The 22,536-nt window shown below is 37.3% G+C and overlaps 1 protein-coding gene across 2 annotated transcripts in view; it reads right to left on the bottom strand.

Moving 5' to 3' along the window:
- The window catches only part of LOC144446684 (rRNA N(6)-adenosine-methyltransferase ZCCHC4-like), a 26,392-nt gene extending 4,164 nt beyond the window's left edge, over window positions 1–22,228 (bottom strand). Inside the window, exons 1-9 of one of the 2 annotated variants that reach the window (XM_078136503.1) lie at window positions 22,068–22,228; window positions 12,296–12,497; window positions 9,413–9,602; window positions 7,284–7,375; window positions 6,783–6,867; window positions 5,905–6,121; window positions 4,480–4,583; window positions 3,582–3,700; window positions 411–538 (exon numbers count right to left, since the gene is read on the bottom strand). In XM_078136503.1, coding sequence (XP_077992629.1) covers window positions 411–538; window positions 3,582–3,700; window positions 4,480–4,583; window positions 5,905–6,121; window positions 6,783–6,867; window positions 7,284–7,375; window positions 9,413–9,602; window positions 12,296–12,497; window positions 22,068–22,167 — 1,237 coding nt within the window. In that variant the 5' untranslated portion in view covers window positions 22,168–22,228. The remainder of the gene's footprint in view (window positions 1–410; window positions 539–3,581; window positions 3,701–4,479; window positions 4,584–5,904; window positions 6,122–6,782; window positions 6,868–7,283; window positions 7,376–9,412; window positions 9,603–12,295; window positions 12,498–22,067) is intronic. The other variant, XM_078136505.1, reaches the window with a different exon arrangement.
- Between the last annotated feature and the right edge of the window lie 308 nt (window positions 22,229–22,536).

The following is a 22,536-nucleotide window of genomic DNA, read 5'->3' on the forward strand; positions in this document are numbered from 1 at the left end:
GTATATTGATGCACAGATTATCAACTTGTATCAGGTACCATCCCCTACATGTCTAGTATATTGATGCACAGATTATCAACTTACATCAGGTACCATCCCCTACATGTCTAGTATATTGATGCACAGATTATCAACTTGTATCAGGTACCTTCCCCTACATGTCTAGTATATTGATGTACAGATTATCAACTTACATCAGGTACCATCCCCTACATGTCTAGTATATTGATGCACAGATTATCAACTTGTATCAGGTACCTTCCCCTACATGTCTAATATATTGTAAGTGACAGCAACATGAAGCACAAACAATGGCAAATCAGTCTACTGACCAACCATATCAACCATTTTTTAATTGATAAATTGTTACAAGAATAGTTGAAGTACAAAATAAATAAGCTGACCCATACCTGGTTTGACACATTTGTTACATTGATCACAATGTATATAGCTTCTACCATCCTTTGAGGTACACTTATCACACTTCATACAATGGAGATTTTCTGATGAAACATATCTTTGGCACTGTTTACATAACCTGTGATACAGAGTGAAAAAACATCATAAATCCTATGTATAAAATACAAAGTGATCATAAACAAAGACTAAAACACTAATAACATGACAGAATCCCAGCATGCATGAGTGCAAGTTTGGTGTACTTGGTGTATTTGCATGAGTGCTTGCAGTGTTCTCTGCGGTAGTATTTCCATATTAGTGCAGCAGAAAACTGCACGCATGGGTGTAAATACCCTCAGTACCCACACTGGCACTTATGTGGCAGGGGTGCTATCTGAAACAACAAATTTCAGAAGACTGACACTATGCAATCACATGCTTTCATGGAGAAACATACTCCGTTCACACTAGGACCTATCCTCCGGAGAATCAGTGACTTAAATTAACTCCGGAGGTAATTTGCGTGTGTGAATGGTCGACTCCGGAGAATCTGTGGATTATTTTACTGCGGAGGTTTTGGTTGATTCAGCTCCGGAGATCCTCCGGAGGAAAGGATTAGCTTGTACTCAGTTGTAGGTGTGAACGCTTTACGCCGGTGTAAGCGCCCTCAATCGGTGTATTGCAGTCATCGCACTAATTTCCCCGGTCAGCAAATTACCATGTTGCCAGCTAATTAGTGCGCAATATTGAGAGTTCGATCGACAATTACCGAGCCACATGTTCATACATGTATTGTAAACTGATGTCGCCGCGTACTTAGGCCTTTCTTGTTTATTAGGATAGTGGTGTGTAGCACCATGGGTGAAGTCATAAAACTTTGTCCGGAAGAAACCATTTCATGTACTGGTTATAAGTTGGCATAAACACGTTTGTATTTATATACTCATCTTTACTATCACACTTTGGTAAGCTTGCTAATCTTTATTCAGAACCACCAATGTATTAAAAAAAACATTGAAGTCGGCAACGAATCATAAATATTGTTATTATTATTGATGTACCACACCACATCATCCCTTCAATGAATCATCCTCCCATGTAACATTTATGTGGTTCACTCAAACTATGTCTTATACTAACTGCAATAACTGTAGCGTGTACTGTGATTTTGGGGTTCTTTCCTCTGTTTTTGTACCTTTTTCCGTTCCGATGTTTGACTGGAAGCAATCGCTACAATTTCTCCAACGGTAACGCAAATGGCCGAGGTCACAGTGAAAACGCCGTTTCAAAATGTTGCTACTTTTAGGTTTTCCTGTCGAATTGCAGAGCCAAACTTACGCGAAATATTATTAGGAGAACAAGACTCGTTAATTTGCTATTCAACCACCACATATTGCCCAAAATTTAACACGTGTGAGATACGTTTTCGTTACGATCTGAAAAGATACCTTATGTTTAGCACACGATGTCTTCGCCACCGTATTTACGGAAACTGCTATCAAAGAAGTTGTTGCCGAGATAGCACAGTAATTTGCGTAAATATTCTCTTCAGATTTTGTGGATTTCCTTTGTATTAACTCCCTATTATAAGTTTTAACGGTACATTTTGGCCGACATATGAGCATCACAGCCATATAAGTTCAAACGCTGTGAGCATTGGAGGTACATGTATCTGTGAATATATGGTTTGTGTAAAAGTTGCTATTGATGTCTACGTTTTAGGTACTTGTCCTCGGGTTTTAATTTTACGATATTTCCATCTTGAAGTTTTTTACTGAGACTGAATGTGAATGTACTCGGAAAAGTAATGGGGTGACTGGGGGAACCCGTCCCGTTTTACATGTGCAAGTCAGATGGTGTCACGTAATTAATCTGCAAATAAATGCAGCTAGTTCTCAACATCACGTAATTACGTACAATTAGTGTTCGGTAGGATTTTTTTTTCGTTTGGTTTACTGAAATATTTCATAGCAGACGACTGATGTGCGATGTGAAATTGATAACATATATTGGGTCATTTCACCACTGAGTGCCGTAAGTGTTTGGAAGTTGACTATTGCGTGAATCATTTTTGACTTTTTTACCAGTGAATGTCTACGCCACACTTATTCCTCTGAAGATTGTTCAGTTCAAATAAATTAAAGTAAAGACGATACGAGATTTGATAAATACTGATATTGTTACATGTACAGTACTACAGACATGCACACAGTGCACAGATCACATACGGAAGTGCAAATTTGCCGCCATAACAACGAAAGGCCTTGCGTGGAAAGTATTTCGGAAGGCAGAATTTGCCTGCGGTCTCGTTGCGATATTATTTTTTTCATTAGCGGGTTGTTCACCATTTCCATCACTCCTACCTGGCTTACTAGCCGGAGAAAAGAAATTAGTTATTTGCCGTTTACTCATACTGAAACCGGCGGTGGTTCTCCGCCGTGTAGGCTATTTGCTGTACCATGGAAGTAGAACCATGGCTGTACTATGTCGACAAACTACCATTATTTGAGAAGAGACGTTTAATGTCAGGGGCAAACGGGAGTAGAGAAAAACCATACAACATGTCCCTCGCTAATAGTAATACACCTATGGTCCACAACAGCGAAAGAGGTAACAACTGGTGTGACTGAATTCAGAATTTGTACGAATAGAAAACACATGAATTCACGTTGGTCGACATGTCAACGTCGAGCGTGTTGCGTGGCTTGTCGAAATAAAAGTTAAACTGGGCATCACGACGCGACGATGAGTGAAATTGTTAACATGCATGAGATCTGAGAAGACATCTTCGCTTATTTCTCGAACGCATGAACGTACACAGCAATAAACAACACAAGGCAGTCTCTACAACTCATGTTGTTTACAATGATCGCACTATGCACTTATCGTTGAACTTATCGTTTACGCCGGCGGATAATGGTGTCACATTGTGTGTGTGAACACATACAGCTGATCCCCTCTGTTTACTAATCGTTCTCACCTATTTACGCCGGAGAAAAAAAACCACGAAAAAAGCAATATGAACATGCCTTGAATGATTAAATCCTCATTTGCATCTTATTTGCATGCAGGTATGCAATATAATGTTCTCCATACTGCACTACAGTGCAAATACCACTAGTATGCACACCTATTGGTGTGAGTAATCTCTGGTATATATGTTGTAAAGTAAAATGACTTACCTGTAGCCATCATCTTCAGGTAGTTTGAATTGTACTGGTGGAATATTTGTAAATAACCTTACTGGAGATCCTTTGTTCTTTTTGCCACACTGGAACAGTGCATGGTTGTCATATTCTACCTACCATGTATAGATGTACAAAGAAAGATGACAATTAGAAATCTACATGGAAGAACAACACAATCTTTTTTCTGATTTCTGCAGTCTAATCAATATTTTTACATTGTCATTGAAGAAGAATTCATAACTCAGATAAATTCTGACAAGTTTTAAATTTCGAATTGCTACTGTCTGCCACTGCTTACTACTAAGAAATACAAAAACTATCCCTCCCCTCTATGACATCATAATCCCCTCTATGACGTCACGATCCCCTTCTATGATGTCATTATTCCCTCTATGACATCATATAGCCAGTATAACTGTAAGTTCATACATGCACCTGCTCAGGTCGGTTACTATTATCTGTTTTTTTTCTTATATTATACAATTTTCAATAGTTAGATTTGCATTTTACTGCTTAACACAAATCAAGGTCAGTTTACAGGGTTATGGAATGGGGCATTTAGAATTACATAGGTATAACCATATCAACAAGATCTGGGTTTTTGAAATCATATTCCAGAGAGAAACCAGCTCTTATTAGACTATAACAGTACAGTCTGCATAACCTGTACATCTACTTAACTAATAATTGTCTTCATGTATTTGTTTTAAACCTCATCAAACTAGAAGTACTGTGACCAACAAGTATATCTTATCAGTAAATTGTAACCATTTTACCTTTTTGCATGCAAAACAAATGTTTAGCTTAAACTAGGGTTAGTCGGTTATCGGAAACACACTATTTTTTTCATTTGCCCTAACATATAATTCTCTGAAATCTTACAAAAACTTACCTTGTAGTCTGACATATGAAATGATGACAGTGATTCTATAATCCTGAATTCTAGAAAATATGGAAATGTCCAAATGACTGGAAGTTCTGCATCTGAACAGGAATCTGAAAGAAATCACTTTGTTAGTTTTCTGTATAACATTTATGTATGTGGTCACTGACTGAAACTGAGATGTGTTTATTACAGTCAATGTTGTTCCCTTGAAGTAAATTTAAAACTACTATTTGTACCCAAGGTAGGTATAACCAGTGTGACTGACATGTGAAACTGAGGGTATCAGCCAATCAGTTGTCAGTAAATAAATCATCTACACCAAACTTTCAGCAAACTATAAGTCATACCGCATATACCGGTAAGAAATGAAAGAAAATGCTGTGATACTGGTATGGGAAAGAATAGACAAGAAGCAAGACACCAAGTTTATTTATCTTTCGTTACACTGTAACAAATATACATAATCATGTGTTGACTTGTATGAACTAGGTCAAAGTCACACACTAGTAGTCCAGCGATGCAAATACTAGCCGAGTCACTATAAACATGAAGAAAGTAGAGAAATGTTCATTTGGTGACATGGTCACAGCAGAAGAAATTAACGAGAATGTAGTTGAGAAAATTCAAGAAAACACGAAAAATAATATGAGTATAGGTGTAATACTATTAACAATGTCGGTCAACAACCTTCCAAAACAAGGTCAGAAAACAGATATGAGTTACAAAGTAACATTTTTTCTTTCTTATCTGTTGCCAGGAATTAAATTACCCATGTTACTCAACACAGAGGTTATGAGATTTAGACAATGCAACTTTTACGTTGAAAGGAGGATGAGATAGCCAATGCCTTGTCTATGTACTCTTATTGAAAGAGACACACATTTGCGGTGTATCAATGATTAGTCTAGGAAAGGTGTACAAGATACGCTACACAGATTGTCTCTTAGTTAGGTACAAAATAGATACCTTCTGAGGACAGCATTCTAAGTCTGAAGATGATATCTATTACATGTACCTGAGTGATTGTACAAATTAAACTCACTATCATTCCTAGGTTGAAATCTATGTCAAATTAAAATCTGATCATAGAGAAGAATTGATTTTCTTTATTTTATGATATTTCACATCTACTGTAGGTGTGCTTTACATTTTCACTTGTTCATATTAACTTTGCATGGTAATATTCATATATTGCAAAAACATCAATGTCAAAATTTGAAGGCCAATGTACACTCTCTTGAATTACAAAGTTTATAATGCACAAACAGTGAATATAGCTTTAAAACTGTTCTGGTTAACAATCTTCATCAGAATGACAAATTACATAGTTGATTTATTAAGCTGATGAATAGTTTATGGTTTTGTGCAAAAATCAAACTCTACTTTTCCAGCCATGACTGCAATATAACCATTATAAGTACATGTACATACCTGATTTACCAGCCTTCCAAGCAGCCATGATTCTCTTTACAGTGAATGCAAGCACTTCTACAAGTCCTCCAAAGGGAGGGTCAGTTACCATGACAATGCCTTGTCCACCATTTTGAAGTAGAAAATCCTGAAATGTTTTCAGACTGTCTGCTCCATCAAAGAAATGGTGATTAAACATGTTGTATCTACAGTAGTGTTCTGGTGAGTAGAATTGATACTGGGGGGAAAAAGGAGAAACTTAAGTTAACGTCAGAGAACTTTTAAATTGGCCATATGGATGACAAATAAGTTGTGACTAAAATGCCTTCTCATATAAGAATGCAATGAACCAGTCTGGTATTAAAGTAGTGAAAATTAGTCTTTGAAAACTAGTTGAAGACTGTAAAATCACAAATTGATCTCAAAGTGAAAATATCTAAGTTTGATGGTTAGACTGCCTGTTACAATGTGACATCAGAATGACACCCACACTAAGAAATAAGTTAAATATATCCAAATTACATAATGCAAATTATTAAAATGTCATTCAAATGTAGTTACATAAACTGCACATATGAATGAATACAAACACCACACACTGCATTGCAGTAAAAAAAAAAGTCGCCTGTCACCACTTCTTGTCGACTTTTCAAGATTATACTGCCATAGTAATAGCCACATGGATTTGTCAGTTAATTGACATACAACTTCTAAATATGTATATACTGGTATATCGGTATATAAACCTGCACCAGCTTTTGGTGGAAATGTGTAATATTACATCAAAGATATGCATCAATGTAACATAATGCAAGAATGGTTTATTTGGTGTTTTGCATCAATATTAACACACAGTTTATGTCACTTTAACAGGATAAATTCAAACCACAAGCACATACATATCTGTGATCAATGTCCAGCAGTAAACTTTTCAAACCATCCTTGCCATCTGTGACCTTTGACCCCATTATGGCTTCATGAAGTCTACAACAGAAAGAGAAAGATGTACATTTAATTAGTGTTTGTCTTTCAAATACTACAATCCTTTCTTAATTTGATTGCAAGAAACTCATAATTTAACAAGTTACATGTATATCTGCTTCTTTTCAAATTCATGTGAATCCTTCATGATAAGAGTAAGTGAAGTCAGGTGGTACCAACTAGGTGTACCAACACATAAAACTCTACCACAACCCACTGTCTTTCACGATACGGATTAAGAGTATGCGAAGTCATTTACCTTGGTGTACCAACACATAAAACTCTACCACAACCCACTGTCTTTCATGATACGGATTAAGAGTAAGTGAAGTCATTTACCTTGGTGTACCAACACATAAAACTCTATCACAACCCACTGTCTTTCATGATATGGATTAAGAGTAAGTGAAGTCATTTACCTTGGTGTACCAACACATAAAACTCTATCACAACCCATCGTCTTTATTGTGGATAGAAGAAAGTCAACAGCTTTATTATTGTACAGATATTGCTGTAAGAAAGAAAATTGAAAGATTCTTGAGTTCAGGGCTCAGTTTAGAATTAGGATTAATTTAGGCATGAAAACAGAGCTAACATGTATAGTAAAAGATGGTCCTCAACATGAGAATGATCCTCTCTTAGTATAATAATCTTCCCCTTATGGCCTTTGAATTGCTGGGCTTTAAAAGTTGCTGTATGGATGAAAATGACAGTTTTTTACACTTTAACTTTGGTAGGTAAACAATAATGGTCAATTCCAATACCTGTGCCTCTGACCTGGAATCCAGTTCAAGGAAATGAAATGATATAGTGACTATGTGTTTCAGGCTATCTATCTCCACACAGTGACTATGTGTTTCACAGTGTGACTAAGTGTTTCAGGCTATCTATCTCCACACTGTGACTATGTGTTTCACAGTGTGACTAAGTGTTTCAGGCTATCTATCTCCACACTGTGACTATGTGTTTCACAGTGTGACTATGTGTTTCAGGCTATCTATCTCCACACAGTGACTATGTGTTTCACAGTGTGACTATGTGTTTCAGGCTATCTATCTCCACACTGTGACTATGTGTTTCACAGTGTGACTATGTGTTTCAGGCTATCTATCTCCACACTGTGACTATGTGTTTCACAGTGTGACTATGTGTTTCAGGCTATCTATCTCCACACAGTGACTATGTGTTTCAGGCTATCTATCTCCACACAGTGACTATGTGTTTCACAGTGTGACTATGTGATTCACAGTGTGACTATGTGTTTCAGGCTATCTATCTTCATAGTGTGACTATGTGATTCAGCAGGCTATCTATCTCCACAGTGTGACTAAGTGTTTCACAGTGTGACTAAGTGTTTCAGGCTATCTATCTCTACACTGTGACTATGTATTTCAGGCTATCTATTACCACACTGTGACTATGTGATTCACAGTGTAACTATGTGTTTCACACTGTGACTATGTGATTCACAGTATGACTATGTGTTTCACAGTGTGACTATGTGTTTCAGGCTATCTATCTCTACACTGTGACTATGTGTTTCAGGCTATCTATCTCTACACTGTGACTATGTGTTTCAGGCTATCTATCTCTACACTGTGACTGTGTTTCAGGCTATCTATCTCTATAGTGTGACTATGTGATTCACAGTGTGACTATGTGTTTCAGGCTATCTATCTCCACACTGTGACTACGTGTTTCACAGTGTGACTAAGTGTTTCAGGCTATCTATCTCCACACTGTGACTACGTGTTTCACCATGTGACTATGTGTTTCAGGCTATCTATCTCCACACTGTGACTCTGTGTTTCACAGTGTGACTAAGTGTTTCAGGCTATCTATCTCCACACTGTGACTATGTGTTTCACAGTGTGACTAAGTGTTTCAGGCTATCTATCTCCACACTGTGACTATGTGTTTCACAGTGTGACTATGTGATTCAGGCTATCTATCTCTACACTGTGACCATGTGTTTCACAGTGTGACTAAGTATTTCAGGCTATCTATCTCCATACCGTGACTGTGTTTCAGGCTATCTATCTCTACACTGTGACTATGTGTTTCAGGCTATCTATCTCTATAGTGTGACTATGTGAGTCACAGTGTGACTAAGTGTTTCAGGCTATCTATCTCCACACTGTGACTATGTGTTTCACCGTGTGACTGTGTTTCAGGCTATCTATCTCCACACTGTGACTCTGTGTTTCACAGTGTGACTAAGTGTTTCAGGCTATCTATCTCCATACTGTGACTATGTGTTTCACAGTGTGACTATGTGATTCAGGCTATCTATCTCTACACTGTGACTATGTGTTTTCATACTGTGACTGTGTTTCACAGTGTGACTATGTGATTCACAGTGTGACTAAGTGTTTCAGGCTATCTATCTCCACACTGTGACTATGTGTTTCACACTGTGACTAAGTGTTTCAGGCTATCTATCTCTACAGTTTGGAGTCTACGATGTCCTATTCTATAGTTACAAGATACAAATGTATGGAATATTCCATATTGACTATGGGTTCCAGACTACAGTGCCTCAACTTACAGCATTTGTTTTCTTGTTTTCAATTGGATCCAATATGTAGCTTGGTTCATGCATTTGTTGTGTTGTTAGTCCTCGAACAACTCTGTTAGTGTGATCTTGATGAGCTTCAGGTTCTCCTGGCAACAGCAGCAAGTTACATTGGTGGCAGTACCCCCTCTGAGATGATGGCAGGTTCATTGTAGATTTATATCTATGATGACAATGAAATGAAACAAAATGATTTACTTGCAGAAAATTAGATTTGGTGAAAAATATATTTTTAGAAGATTCACTCTAAATTTTTGCTATGTTATAAGGACTGTCTCAGATTAATTCTACAAAGGCATGACTTTCCTCCCTGGTACACATTGTTTACAGGTACAGCAACTTGGATGGGGATCAAATCATGCTTTCTGAAACCTGTCTGCTCAGATCAAGCAACCGTCTGGCCATTTTGCATGAGAACACTAAATATAGCCATCCTACAAATTGACCTCCATGTTGAATTTTGTTTACTACATGTAAGTGCATTGACTCTTGAGTAGTATTTTACTTAGCAATACAACCTTTCTATACTTTCTGAGTAGAACGTTACATAATGTACAAGTTATTTTCTCCAAGTGAATTCTGATATCTTGCAAATAAGCCAAATTCAACATGGCAGTTGGAAGTTGGGAAGGTAAGTTTAATAGCACAATCACCACATAAAAGTCATGCATCACTAACACATAAACATTTCATCAATATGTCTTTGTTTACAATGTTTTCCAGTCCTTCTTTTAACCTTTGTGTGTGTTTTTATTGTATTGTAAAAGTGTATTAGTTAATCTCAACTATATTAAGTGGCTGCCTTACAGTGCTCTTGATGGGAAAATAAATAAAATTTTCAAGATACAAAAAAAGATGATTAAACGATGCCAGTTTTAAACATAAATAAAACTTAATGGCACCATAAACTGTGGAGGGGAAACTCCAGTGACTGTCTATGATGACACACACCATAAACTGTGGAGGGGAAACTCCAGTGACTGTCTATGATGACACAAGCCATAAACTGTGGAGGGGAAACTCCAGTGACTGTCTATGATGACACAAGCCATAAACTGTGGAGGGGAAACTCCAGTGACTGTCTATGATGACACAAGCCATAAACTGTGGAGGGGAAACTCCAGTGACTGTCTATGATGACACACACCATAAACTGTGGAGGGGAAACTCCAGTGACTGTCTATGATGACACACACCATAAACTGTGGAGGGGAAACTCCAGTGACTGTCTATGATGACACACACCATAAACTGTGGAGGGGAAACTCCAGTGACTGTCTATGATGACACACTATAAACTGTGGAGGGGAAACTCCAGTGACTGTCTATGATGACACACACTATAGACTGTGGAGGGGAAACTCCAGTGACTGTCATGATTGATGACACACCATAAACTGTGGAGGGGAAACTCCAGTGACTGTCTATGATTGCACACACTATAGACTGTGGAGGGGAAACTCCAGTGACTGTCTATGATGACACACATTATAGACTGTGGAGGGGAAACTCCAGTGACTGTCTATGATGACACACCATAAACTGTGGAGGGGAAACTCCAGTGACTGTCTATGATGACACACACTATAGACTGTGGAGGGGAAACTCCAGTGACTGTCTATGATGACACACACCATAAACTGTGGAGGGGAAACTCCAGTGACTGTCTATGATGACACACACCATAAACTGTGGAGGGGAAACTCCAGTGACTGTCTATGATGACACACACCATAAACTGTGGAGGGGAAACTCCAGTGACTGTCTATGATGACACAAGCCATAGACTGTGGAGGGGAAACTCCAGTGACTGTCTATGATGACACACACCATAAACTGTGGAGGGGAAACTCCAGTGACTGTCTATGATGACACACACCATAAACTGTGGAGGGGAAACTCCAGTGACTGTCTATGATGACACAAGCCATAGACTGTGGAGGGGAAACTCCAGTGACTGTCTATGATGACACACACTGTAGACTGTGGAGGGGAAACTCCAGTGACTGTCTATGATGACACAAGCCATAGACTGTGGAGGGGAAACTCCAGTGACTGTCTATGATTGCACACACTATAAACTGTGGAGGGGAAACTCCACAGACTGTCTATGATGACACACACTATAGACTGTGGAGGGGAAACTCCAGTGACTGTCTATGATTGCACACACTATAGACTGTGGAGGGGAAACTCCAGTGACTGTCTATGATGACACACCATAAACTGTGGAGGGGAAACTCCAGTGACTGTCTATGATGACACACACTATAGACTGTGGAGGGGAAACTCCAGTGACTGTCTATGATGACACACCATAAACTGTGGAGGGGAAACTCCAGTGACTGTCTATGATGACACACACTATAGACTGTGGAGGGGAAACTCCAGTGACTGTCTATGATGACACACTATAAACTGTGGAGGGGAAACTCCAGTGACTGTCTATGATGACACACACTATAGACTGTGAAGGGGAAACTCCAGTGACTGTCTATGATGACACACCATAAACTGTGGAGGGGAAACTCCAGTGACTGTCTATGATGACACACACTATAGACTGTGGAGGGGAAACTCCAGTGACTGTCTATGATGACACACACTATAGACTGTGGAGGGGAAACTCCAGTGACTGTCTATGATTGCACACACTATAGACTGTGGAGGGGAAACTCCAGTGACTGTCTATAATGACACACACTATAGACTGTGGAGGGGAACCTCACACTATTGTATTTAGTTTTGATGGTATATCATATGTTCTGAACCACTACATGCTATCTGGGATAACACAAACACAATTTATATAAAGAAACTAATACTATGCAGAATAAGTATGAATGCCTGACTGACCTTTGATAGTATTCTGTGTGACTGTACACTGGCTGCCTTGATTTGTTGTATTCTGCTCTTGCTTCTTTCCTAATCTCAGAAACTTTATCATCTTCATACTGAAAAAACTCACAGTCTTTTCTATCCCTGCAGGCTGAACAAGCAAAGAATCTACGACCAGATTTCTGTCCTCGGAAATATCTCTCAAACAGCAGTGTTGGACCTTCAGGAAATAAAAAGGCAGTCACATGTAGGCCAAGAAAAAAAGAATTGTCTCTGATCAGGACAGTTTGTCTAAAATGGTGCGACAACACTTTTTTTTTTTTAAATTCTCAACAAACCTGTCACTCAATCTACTATTTATGGCAGTTACTGTTCATTTTATTTAGTACTTTAGAGCAAGTCACAAACTTAACCAGAACAGCAAAACGTGAATTTTACAATAATGTGTTAAATAAAGGTACCACGGATTTTTGGAAATTTTTTAATCAATTGATTCCAACTTCCAATTGTAAAAACCCCACTTTTTTAACAAGTCAAGGTAATGAAATTTCAGAAGTACAAGAAATGGCCAATGTGTTCAATAATTTTTCACAAGTGTAGCTTCTGAGTATATCTAACAAACAGATAACAACAATGATGACAATATTAATAAATTGAAACACTTTGTTTCATATAATCTCCCAAACGATAACAAATTTGCAATCCCTTTGCTCCAAGAAGCCGAAGTTACAAAATTTCTCAGGAGTATTGATTGCAAAAAGTCAACAGGTCTAGATGGCATTAGTCCTCGCTTTTTGAAGATTGGTGCAACTCAAATAACATACAAATGTATAGTCTCACTGCAATTTTCAATCATGCAATTTCCTCTGGGACATTTCCTGTTCAGTGGAAATCTGCAAAAGTGACACCATTGTATAAAAAAGGTGCAAGAGATATTGTATCAAATTACAGACCTATTTCCGTATTGCCTGTCTTATCCAAAATTTTAGAAAGACATGTTCACACTCACTTCTATAACTTTTTGTGCACTTTCAAGTTATTGTCAAACAAACAATCAGGCTTTCGCAAGTTTCACTCATGTCAATCAGCATTAACAAATATCACTAACTCATGGTACCAAGAAATCGATAAGGGAAATCTCATAGGCGTCCTACTTGTTGATTTCAGAAAGGCTTTTGATCTTGTTGATCACAATATCTTACTACAAAAACTTAGAATTTATGGATGCTCAGAAAATACTATGTTGTTTTTCCCATCATATTTGGAGGAAAGAAACCAGATGGTTTCATTCAATGGGGCATTTAGTAATTCTTGTCAAGTCTTTGTGGGTGTACCACAGGGATCTATCTTAGGCCCCTTATTCTTTCTACTTTTCATCAATGATCTTCCTTTATTTACAAATACATCTGATCTTTACATGTATGCAGATGACACAGCTGCACAGGTCGCCAGTACTAATTTGAGGGGGATTTAAATGATGACCTGAAACAATTCTTCTTCTTTTTTGGCCTTAGTTTTCAATGCATGACAACAATTAATTATCTCACTGAACAAAACAAACACAGGGGAGATATTAGACTAAAACTTATTTGTGAATGAATTACAGAAATAGGTTGTGACACTTGAAAACCTGAAAACCAAAAAGTAGTCACCCATTTTCTACTTTGCTGAAAATGTGGTAGAGCATAACTATCTTAGCATAATGACATATTGTATCTAGCTTTGAAATCATGTACATGTATTAAATATCTAGGGCTAAATTTTACTACAGTTTTCATTACAGACATGTATCAACGTGAATATTGATAAAAACAACTGATGGGGTGTAATTTGTTATTCATGTCTGCATGTAATGTCTTTTATATATGTATGTCCATAATGTGCTGTTATGCCAGTAATATGTCTGTTGAATGTCTGTAATATGTCTACAATATGTCTGTTATAATTACATATTTAGAAGTACTTGTGTATTTTTGTAAGGTTACAGATGTATAATTTATATTCTACATGTACGTACAGAATATGTCAAACCTGTCATTAAAGCAACATTTCACTTAGATTCTAGTCTGGTTGCCAATGTCTCTCTAATGAAGTGAGTGAGTGAGTGAGTGAGTGAGTGAGTGAGTGAGTGAGTGAGTGAGTGAGTGGACATGTAAATCGTAACGATACTGTATAGGAACTCGACTGATTGGAGGTGTAAATAGTAACAATACTGTATAGGAACTCGACTGATTGGAGGTGTAAATAGTAACGATACTGTATAGGAACAAGACTGATTGGAGGTGTAAATAGTAACGATACTGTATAGGAACAAGACTGTGATTGGAGGTGTAAATAGTAACGATACTGTATAGGAACAAGACTGTGATTGGAGGTGTAAATAGTAATGATACTGTATAGGAACTCGACTGATTGGAGGTGTAAATAGTAATGATACTGTATAGGAACTAGACTGATTGGAGGTGTAAATAGTAATGATACTGTATAGGAACTAGACTGATTGGAGGTGTAAATAGTAATGATACTGTATAGGAACTAGACTGATTGGAGGTGTAAATAGTAATGATACTGTATAGGAACAAGACTGATTGGAGGTGTAAATAGTAACGATACTGTATAGGAACTCGACTGATTGGAGGTGTAAATAGTAATGATACTGTATAGGAACAAGACTGATTGGAGGTGTAAATAGTAATGATACTGTATAGGAACTAGACTGATTGGAGGTGTAAATAGTAATGATACTGTATAGGAACTAGACTGATTGGAGGTGTAAATAGTAATGATACTGTATAGGAACTAGACTGATTGGAGGTGTAAATAGTAATGATACTGTATAGGAACTAGACTGATTGGAGGTGTAAATAGTAATGATACTGTATAGGAACTAGACTGATTGGAGGTGTAAATAGTAACGATACTGTATAGGAACTCGACTGATTGGAGGTGTAAATAGTAATGATACTGTATAGGAACTCGACTGATTGGAGGTGTAAATAGTAACGATACTGTATAGGAACTAGACTGATTGGAGGTGTAAATAGTAATGATACTGTATAGGAACTAGACTGATTGGAGGTGTAAATAGTAATGATACTGTATAGGAACTAGACTGATTGGAGGTGTAAATAGTAACGATACTGTATAGGAACTAGACTGATTGGAGGTGTAAATAGTAATGATACTGTATAGGAACTAGACTGATTGGAGGTGTAAATAGTAACGATACTGTATAGGAACTAGACTGATTGGAGGTGTAAATAGTAATGATACTGTATAGGAACTAGACTGATTGGAGGTGTAAATAGTAATGATACTGTATAGGAACTAGACTGATTGGAGGTGTAAAAAGTAATGATACTGTATAGGAACTAGACTGATTGGAGGTGTAAATAGTAACGATACTGTATAGGAACTAGACTGATTGGAGGTGTAAATAGTAATGATACTGTATAGGAACTAGACTGATTGGAGGTGTAAATAGTAATGATACTGTATAGGAACTAGACTGATTGGAGGTGTAAATAGTAATGATACTGTATAGGAACTAGACTGATTGGAGGTGTAAATAGTAATGATACTGTATAGGAACTAGACTGATTGGAGGTGTAAATAGTAATGATACTGTATAGGAACTAGACTGATTGGAGGTGTAAATAGTAATGATACTGTATAGGAACTAGACTGATTGGAGGTGTAAATAGTAACGATACTGTATAGGAACTAGACTGATTGGAGGTGTAAATAGTAACGATACTGTATAGGAACTCGACTGATTGGAGGTGTAAATAGTAATGATACTGTATAGGAACTCGACTGATTGGAGGTGTAAATAGTAACGATACTGTATAGGAACTAGACTGATTGGAGGTGTAAATAGTAATGATACTGTATAGGAACTAGACTGATTGGAGGTGTAAATAGTAATGATACTGTATAGGAACTAGACTGATTGGAGGTGTAAATAGTAACGATACTGTATAGGAACTAGACTGATTGGAGGTGTAAATAGTAAGGATACTGTATAGGAACTAGACTGATTGGAGGTGTAAATAGTAACGATACTGTATAGGAACTAGACTGATTGGAGGTGTAAATAGTAATGATACTGTATAGGAACTAGACTGATTGGAGGTGTAAATAGTAATGATACTGTATAGGAACTAGACTGATTGGAGGTGTAAATAGTAATGATACTGTATAGGAACTAGACTGATTGGAGGTGTAAATAGTAATGATACTGTATAGGAACTAGACTGATTGGAGGTGTAAATAGTAATGATACTGTATAGGAACTAGACTGATTGGAGGTGTAAATAGTAATGATACTGTATAGGAACTAGACTGATTGGAGGTGTAAATAGTAATGATACTGTATAGGAACTAGACTGATTGGAGGTGTAAATAGTAATGATACTGTATAGGAACTAGACTGATTGGAGGTGTAAATAGTAATGATACTGTATAGGAACTAGACTGATTGGAGGTGTAAATAGTAATGATACTGTATAGGAACTTGACTGATTGGAGGTGTAAATAGTAATGATACTGTATAGGAACTAGACTGATTGGAGGTGTAAATCGTAATGATACTGTATAGGAACTAGACTGATTGGAGGTGTAAATAGTAATGATACTGTATAGGAACTTGACTGATTGGAGGTGTAAATAGTAATGATACTGTATAGGAACTAGACTGATTGGAGGTGTAAATAGTAATGATACTGTATAGGAACTAGACTGATTGGAGGTGTAAATAGTAATGATACTGTATAGGAACTAGACTGATTGGAGGTGTAAATAGTAATGATACTGTATAGGAACTAGACTGTGATTGGAGGTGTAAATAGTAACGATACTGTATAGGAACTAGACTGATTGGAGGTGTAAATAGTAATGATACTGTATAGGAACTAGACTGATTGGAGGTGTAAATAGTAATGATACTGTATAGGAACTAGACTGATTGGAGGTGTAAATAGTAATGATACTGTATAGGAACTTGACTGATTGGAGGTGTAAATGGTAACGATACTGTATAGGAACTAGACTGATTGGAGGTGTAAATAGTAATGATACTGTATAGGAACTAGACTGATTGGAGGTGTAAATAGTAATGATACTGTATAGGAACTAGACTGATTGGAGGTGTAAATAGTAATGATACTGTATAGGAACTAGACTGATTGGAGGTGTAAATAGTAATGATACTGTATAGGAACTAGACTGTGATTGGAGGTGTAAATAGTAACGATACTGTATAGGAACTAGACTGATTGGAGGTGTAAATAGTAATGATACTGTATAGGAACTAGACTGATTGGAGGTGTAAATAGTAATGATACTGTATAGGAACTAGACTGATTGGAGGTGTAAATAGTAATGATACTGTATAGGAACTTGACTGATTGGAGGTGTAAATGGTAACGATACTGTATAGGAACTAGACTGATTGGAGGTGTAAATAGTAATGATACTGTATAGGAACTAGACTGATTGGAGGTGTAAATAGTAATGATACTGTATAGGAACTAGACTGATTGGAGGTGTAAATAGTAATGATACTGTATAGGAACTAGACTGATTGGAGGTGTAAATAGTAATGATACTGTATAGGAACTAGACTGCTTATACATGTTTAGATTCATACTACAGAGATACATACATTGTAAAATGTCGTTACTCTCCCCTAATACATCCATGATATAATGTATACTACATAGAATAACAGACAGTGCCAGCAGTCTATCTCCACTGTCAATGACTGGACTGATCCTCAGCTACATGAATACTGGAGAAAGCAGCCCCACTCCGAAAGTGGCCCTTTCCCCTAACCAACACCGCGACTAATGTAGCCCCATGGTGAATCATAATTGTAATCAGACCTTGTAATAACATACATTCACGGCAGCATGATACATAGTGGAAGATTGTTGGAAGTTTGAGTGAAATGCATTTAAATACATGTACATGTAGCTTCCTATAGCGACAATCTTGACGATATTAGGCAGACCAGGAAAGTGATGATCACTGCAGCTGAACAAACAAAAAATTTTAGCAGCAAAATTTATGTACACGGGGAGGGTATTTGTTTGATATTTGGCTAGCTGGGCATTTGCTAAAGTTCCTTTCATGAACACTTGTAAAACATTAATAAATGAATGTGCATTTGGTTGTGTTCGGCGACAAAACTTAATAGAAGTAAAGGTATGGTGAGTTTTTCTAGAGGCGCCGCTTTCTCCATTGTTTTGAGGGGCAGCATTTGAAATGGGACCACTTTTGAGTCCTGATACCCAGCTACACATGACAGATACCAAGTTACACATATACAGATACAGATACCCAGACATACATGTACGTCATTGCGGAATATACCAACGTACATTTCTGTTGTTTCCTGCTTTACACCATACCTTAGGATACTCATATACCGACAGAGGGCATCCTAATGTAAGGGATCATTCAAGATAAGACAAGTTGATGCAACAGCGATTGGCGATTTTTTTCTATGCTCCTGAAAACAAAAGCTATCCAGCACACCTCAGAAGTGACTCCTGCCAATAAAACTGGTATTCTAACTTCCTGAGAAGTATACTCGTTGACACAGCAGTTGAAGAAGAAACCAAAACTAACATGTCAAGTGCCGAAAATGTATCATATGTATGACAGTGAGTATGTGGATAAGTTATTCAGCAGAAGCTCCATGTGTGTACATGTAGCTGCCGCCATATTGTCAAGTTGCATTCCTGTACTCAAAAACTGCTTACTACTCTTAATTCTGAATGAGTTATTTAATGTGTCTTGTCCTGTGATGTAACTGTCCTAAATTGGAAGCTTTCATATAGTTATATTTTATCCAGTTTTTAAACTGTTAACTTTGCTACAGACATTTTAACCCAACTGTCCAATTTTTAACTTTGCTGTCTGCTGTGTGCAATAAGGAGCTTTTAATTCAAGTGTGCATTTGATCCAGCAAATAAGTACATATCATTTACAAATTCAATGAATATCTACAGTGTTCTCAGCATATTGCTAGTACTACAGCAATTCCACGAGTATCACCACTTATGAGAATTACTACTTATATCAGTCCAACTATGTCTTTTGCAATGTCCCAACCACAGAGAACAAATAAACCTCCACAAATTTACACTCTTTCAAAGTCAAGTGACTTAGCCAGTAACAGAAATAACACCAACTATTCACTGAATACCAGGAAAGCCATAACCAAGAAAAATAATGCAGCTTACATTGTAAAACTGAAATCATTGGAGATGGCGTTGTACTAACTTTATCTGCTGCTGCATATGAGCTCATAAAGAACTGTTTTGTCGACTACTATAGAGATCAACATACCACAATGCATTCAAAGGTAGACAATAATGATCTTGAATGTGAATGTTCTCTGTCAATTAAAGCATCTCTATGTGGCAAACAGTTCTTCAGAATCAACCTGTATCACACAACATCAAAAATTATGATAAATGGAAGCAAAATAGAACTAGAACAGTTCTTATCTAAATATCACAAGATGTCCTCTACATAACAGAAGACACGTTATCAATTCTTATATTGACTCATTGGCTTGTAACAAAGCATCTGATATTCATGGTATGACTGTAGAACATTTGAAGACAGGTCAAGATACACGTATCATCATCAAACACCTTTTACCACTGATCAATGCCATGTTACAACATAACCACATTCCTCCACTGATCAATGCCATGTTAACACACAACCACATTCCTAAATCCTTAAAAGAAGGAATTATTATGTCTGTCCACAAATATGGTAAACAACAGACCACCATATAAATGTAGCTGCAAGCTATCATGGTATTACCTGTCTACCAATTATTGGTAAAATCACCGTAAAAACACTTGTCACTAGGATGGAAGAGTCTTTCTGTAAACAACAAAACAAATTACAATTTTGGATTTGCAAAGAATGTGTCAACAGCTAATGCAGCTTTTATAGTTTCTGAAGTTGTAAACAATGCTAAAGACAATAAATGTTCACTTTTATTTATCACCCTTGATGCCAAAAAAGCCTTTGATGTGGTGTGGCATACAAATGTAAGTCCCTCTCTTTTGTAAACTCTACCTGTCCAATTTCTCTCAACCAGCTGTCAAGAATGTCATGCTGCTATACAAGAATGCTACTTCCAGTGTTAAATGGAGTAATCAAATCTCAAGCAGTTTTCAAATACAACAAGGAGTTTGTCAAGGAGGCATTCTATCTGCACATCTCTACAAGGTATATATTTATAACAAGGAAATGGGTTGTCATATTGGTACCATTAACTGTGTCTGCCCTACATTTGCAGATGATACCTCTCTACTAGTTGATAATACTACTGATACCCAGCAAGTACTTGACTGTTTTACAAACACTATACATCAAATGAAGATACTCTATGAACCTCAACTAAAGTTCAGTGGTACCAATTCGACAAGATCTTCTCAAACAGTTTTTATCATTGCAAGGTGATGTGCTTCCAGTCCAAGCATCTATTATCCATCTTGGTATTAAAAGAAACACAACTTCAAGAGCCGACATAGTCTATCTGCTAGACCTCAGATGTTCTTCCGATACAATATGACACACAACCTAACATCGCTATCGGGCAAGCCCTCACTGCGAACTTTGTTTGCTTATAATATAGTATCGAAAGAAAGCCTGAACGTCTAGCAGCAAGACTAGAGCCGACATTGACATGAGTATATCATCTGCACAAAAAGCAGTATACTCCTTACTTGGATATGGCTGCCATGGAAAAAAATGGCTTAAACCCTACAGTAACCATCGCTATGTGGACAACCTACATTACATGTACATCCTTCTAAGATTAATCTATGGACTTGAAACTGTGAATCTTACAAGAGCCGATATCAATAAGCTAGAATTAACACACAAAAAAAAACATACTGAAACAAATCTTTTCATTACATTTTTAGTTGACTATACAGCTGATGAACCTATTTTAATACTTACTCTCTGGTCTTCATACAAATGAAGCCGAGATTGATAAAAGGAAGTTAACACTCTCAGGAAGAATTCTACAGGATAATACATCACCTTGCTTCTCCATTAGTGAAAGACAAATTGCTATCAAAGATCTAAAAAGTAACAGCTGGTTCATTGGCCTCAAGTTTATTCTACAGAAATATCAACTACATGTACAAGACATTTATGATTTCTTTGCACACACCCCTCCAATCAAGTACGGGAAGAAAATAGTTAATAGAAGAGTCAATATCTACTGGCAAGAACAGCTAAAAAAAAACCTGCTGAAGACAAAACAAGTTTTGGACTTCCAAGTTCCTCAGCCGAACTACAAATGTAGAACGGCTGGACCTACATGTACCCACTGAACTGAACTGAACTCAGAACATAATATGACTATCCTATTAGTATTAGTACCAACGTAGTCAAGTTCTTATTCTGTCTATATACGGTATCCTTAAGATTTACACCTCCACTAGTTAGACTCACGTTGGCATCTGACTCTTGAGTCCTAGTCCTGTTTGCAGACGGTGCACGCGTTTCGCTCAAGGGAAGGAAGGGACGACTTACTCAGTATGCAAGCAGGACTTGTTACACGTAGTACTAGTCCTGCTTGCAATTGGAGTAATCCGGGACTCGATTCTGACAATTGTCCCTACTATTTCTAGAGTCAAGTCAGCATCGTGTACCGTCAAGCTAGACTCGTGCACCGTCTGTATGCAGGATCTAGGACTACGATATCAATGCAACGCTGTTTTCACAGTGTTTGAACTTTTCCTACCGTGAACACAATGCGGAGCATTTCTCATAATTTCTTCATCTAGAATAACATCAACACCTAGGGAAGAACCCGTAAATTTCTCATCCTCATGGCTCATCATGGAAGGTTTGATAGTTCAAGCGACAATCAGCATACGGAACACATGCTTTAAAAGTGTTGTCTTTCGCCCATGTGTTGTGACCTCTGACCTTTGCAAGTGTACATTTTTTGATGACGTAGGCATTTGATGTCGTATCAAGAACTCGTCCGCCGCAAAAAAAAGTGGGTACGCCGTGATGGGGCGTCCTCACACATCGGCCAACACCTCCCAAATGTCACAAAATTGCTCGAAAGCTTTGTTAAGCTTAAGTTGATAAAAACATATTATATCAACAAAATATGTGATAGTTTGGAGAAAGTGCGAACTGATAGATAGATAGATAGATAGATAGATAGATAGATAGATAGATAGATAGATAGATAGATAGAT

This window comes from Glandiceps talaboti, chromosome 15 (genome assembly GCF_964340395.1).
Source record: "Glandiceps talaboti chromosome 15, keGlaTala1.1, whole genome shotgun sequence".
NCBI classification, from domain to species: domain Eukaryota; kingdom Metazoa; phylum Hemichordata; class Enteropneusta; family Spengelidae; genus Glandiceps; species Glandiceps talaboti.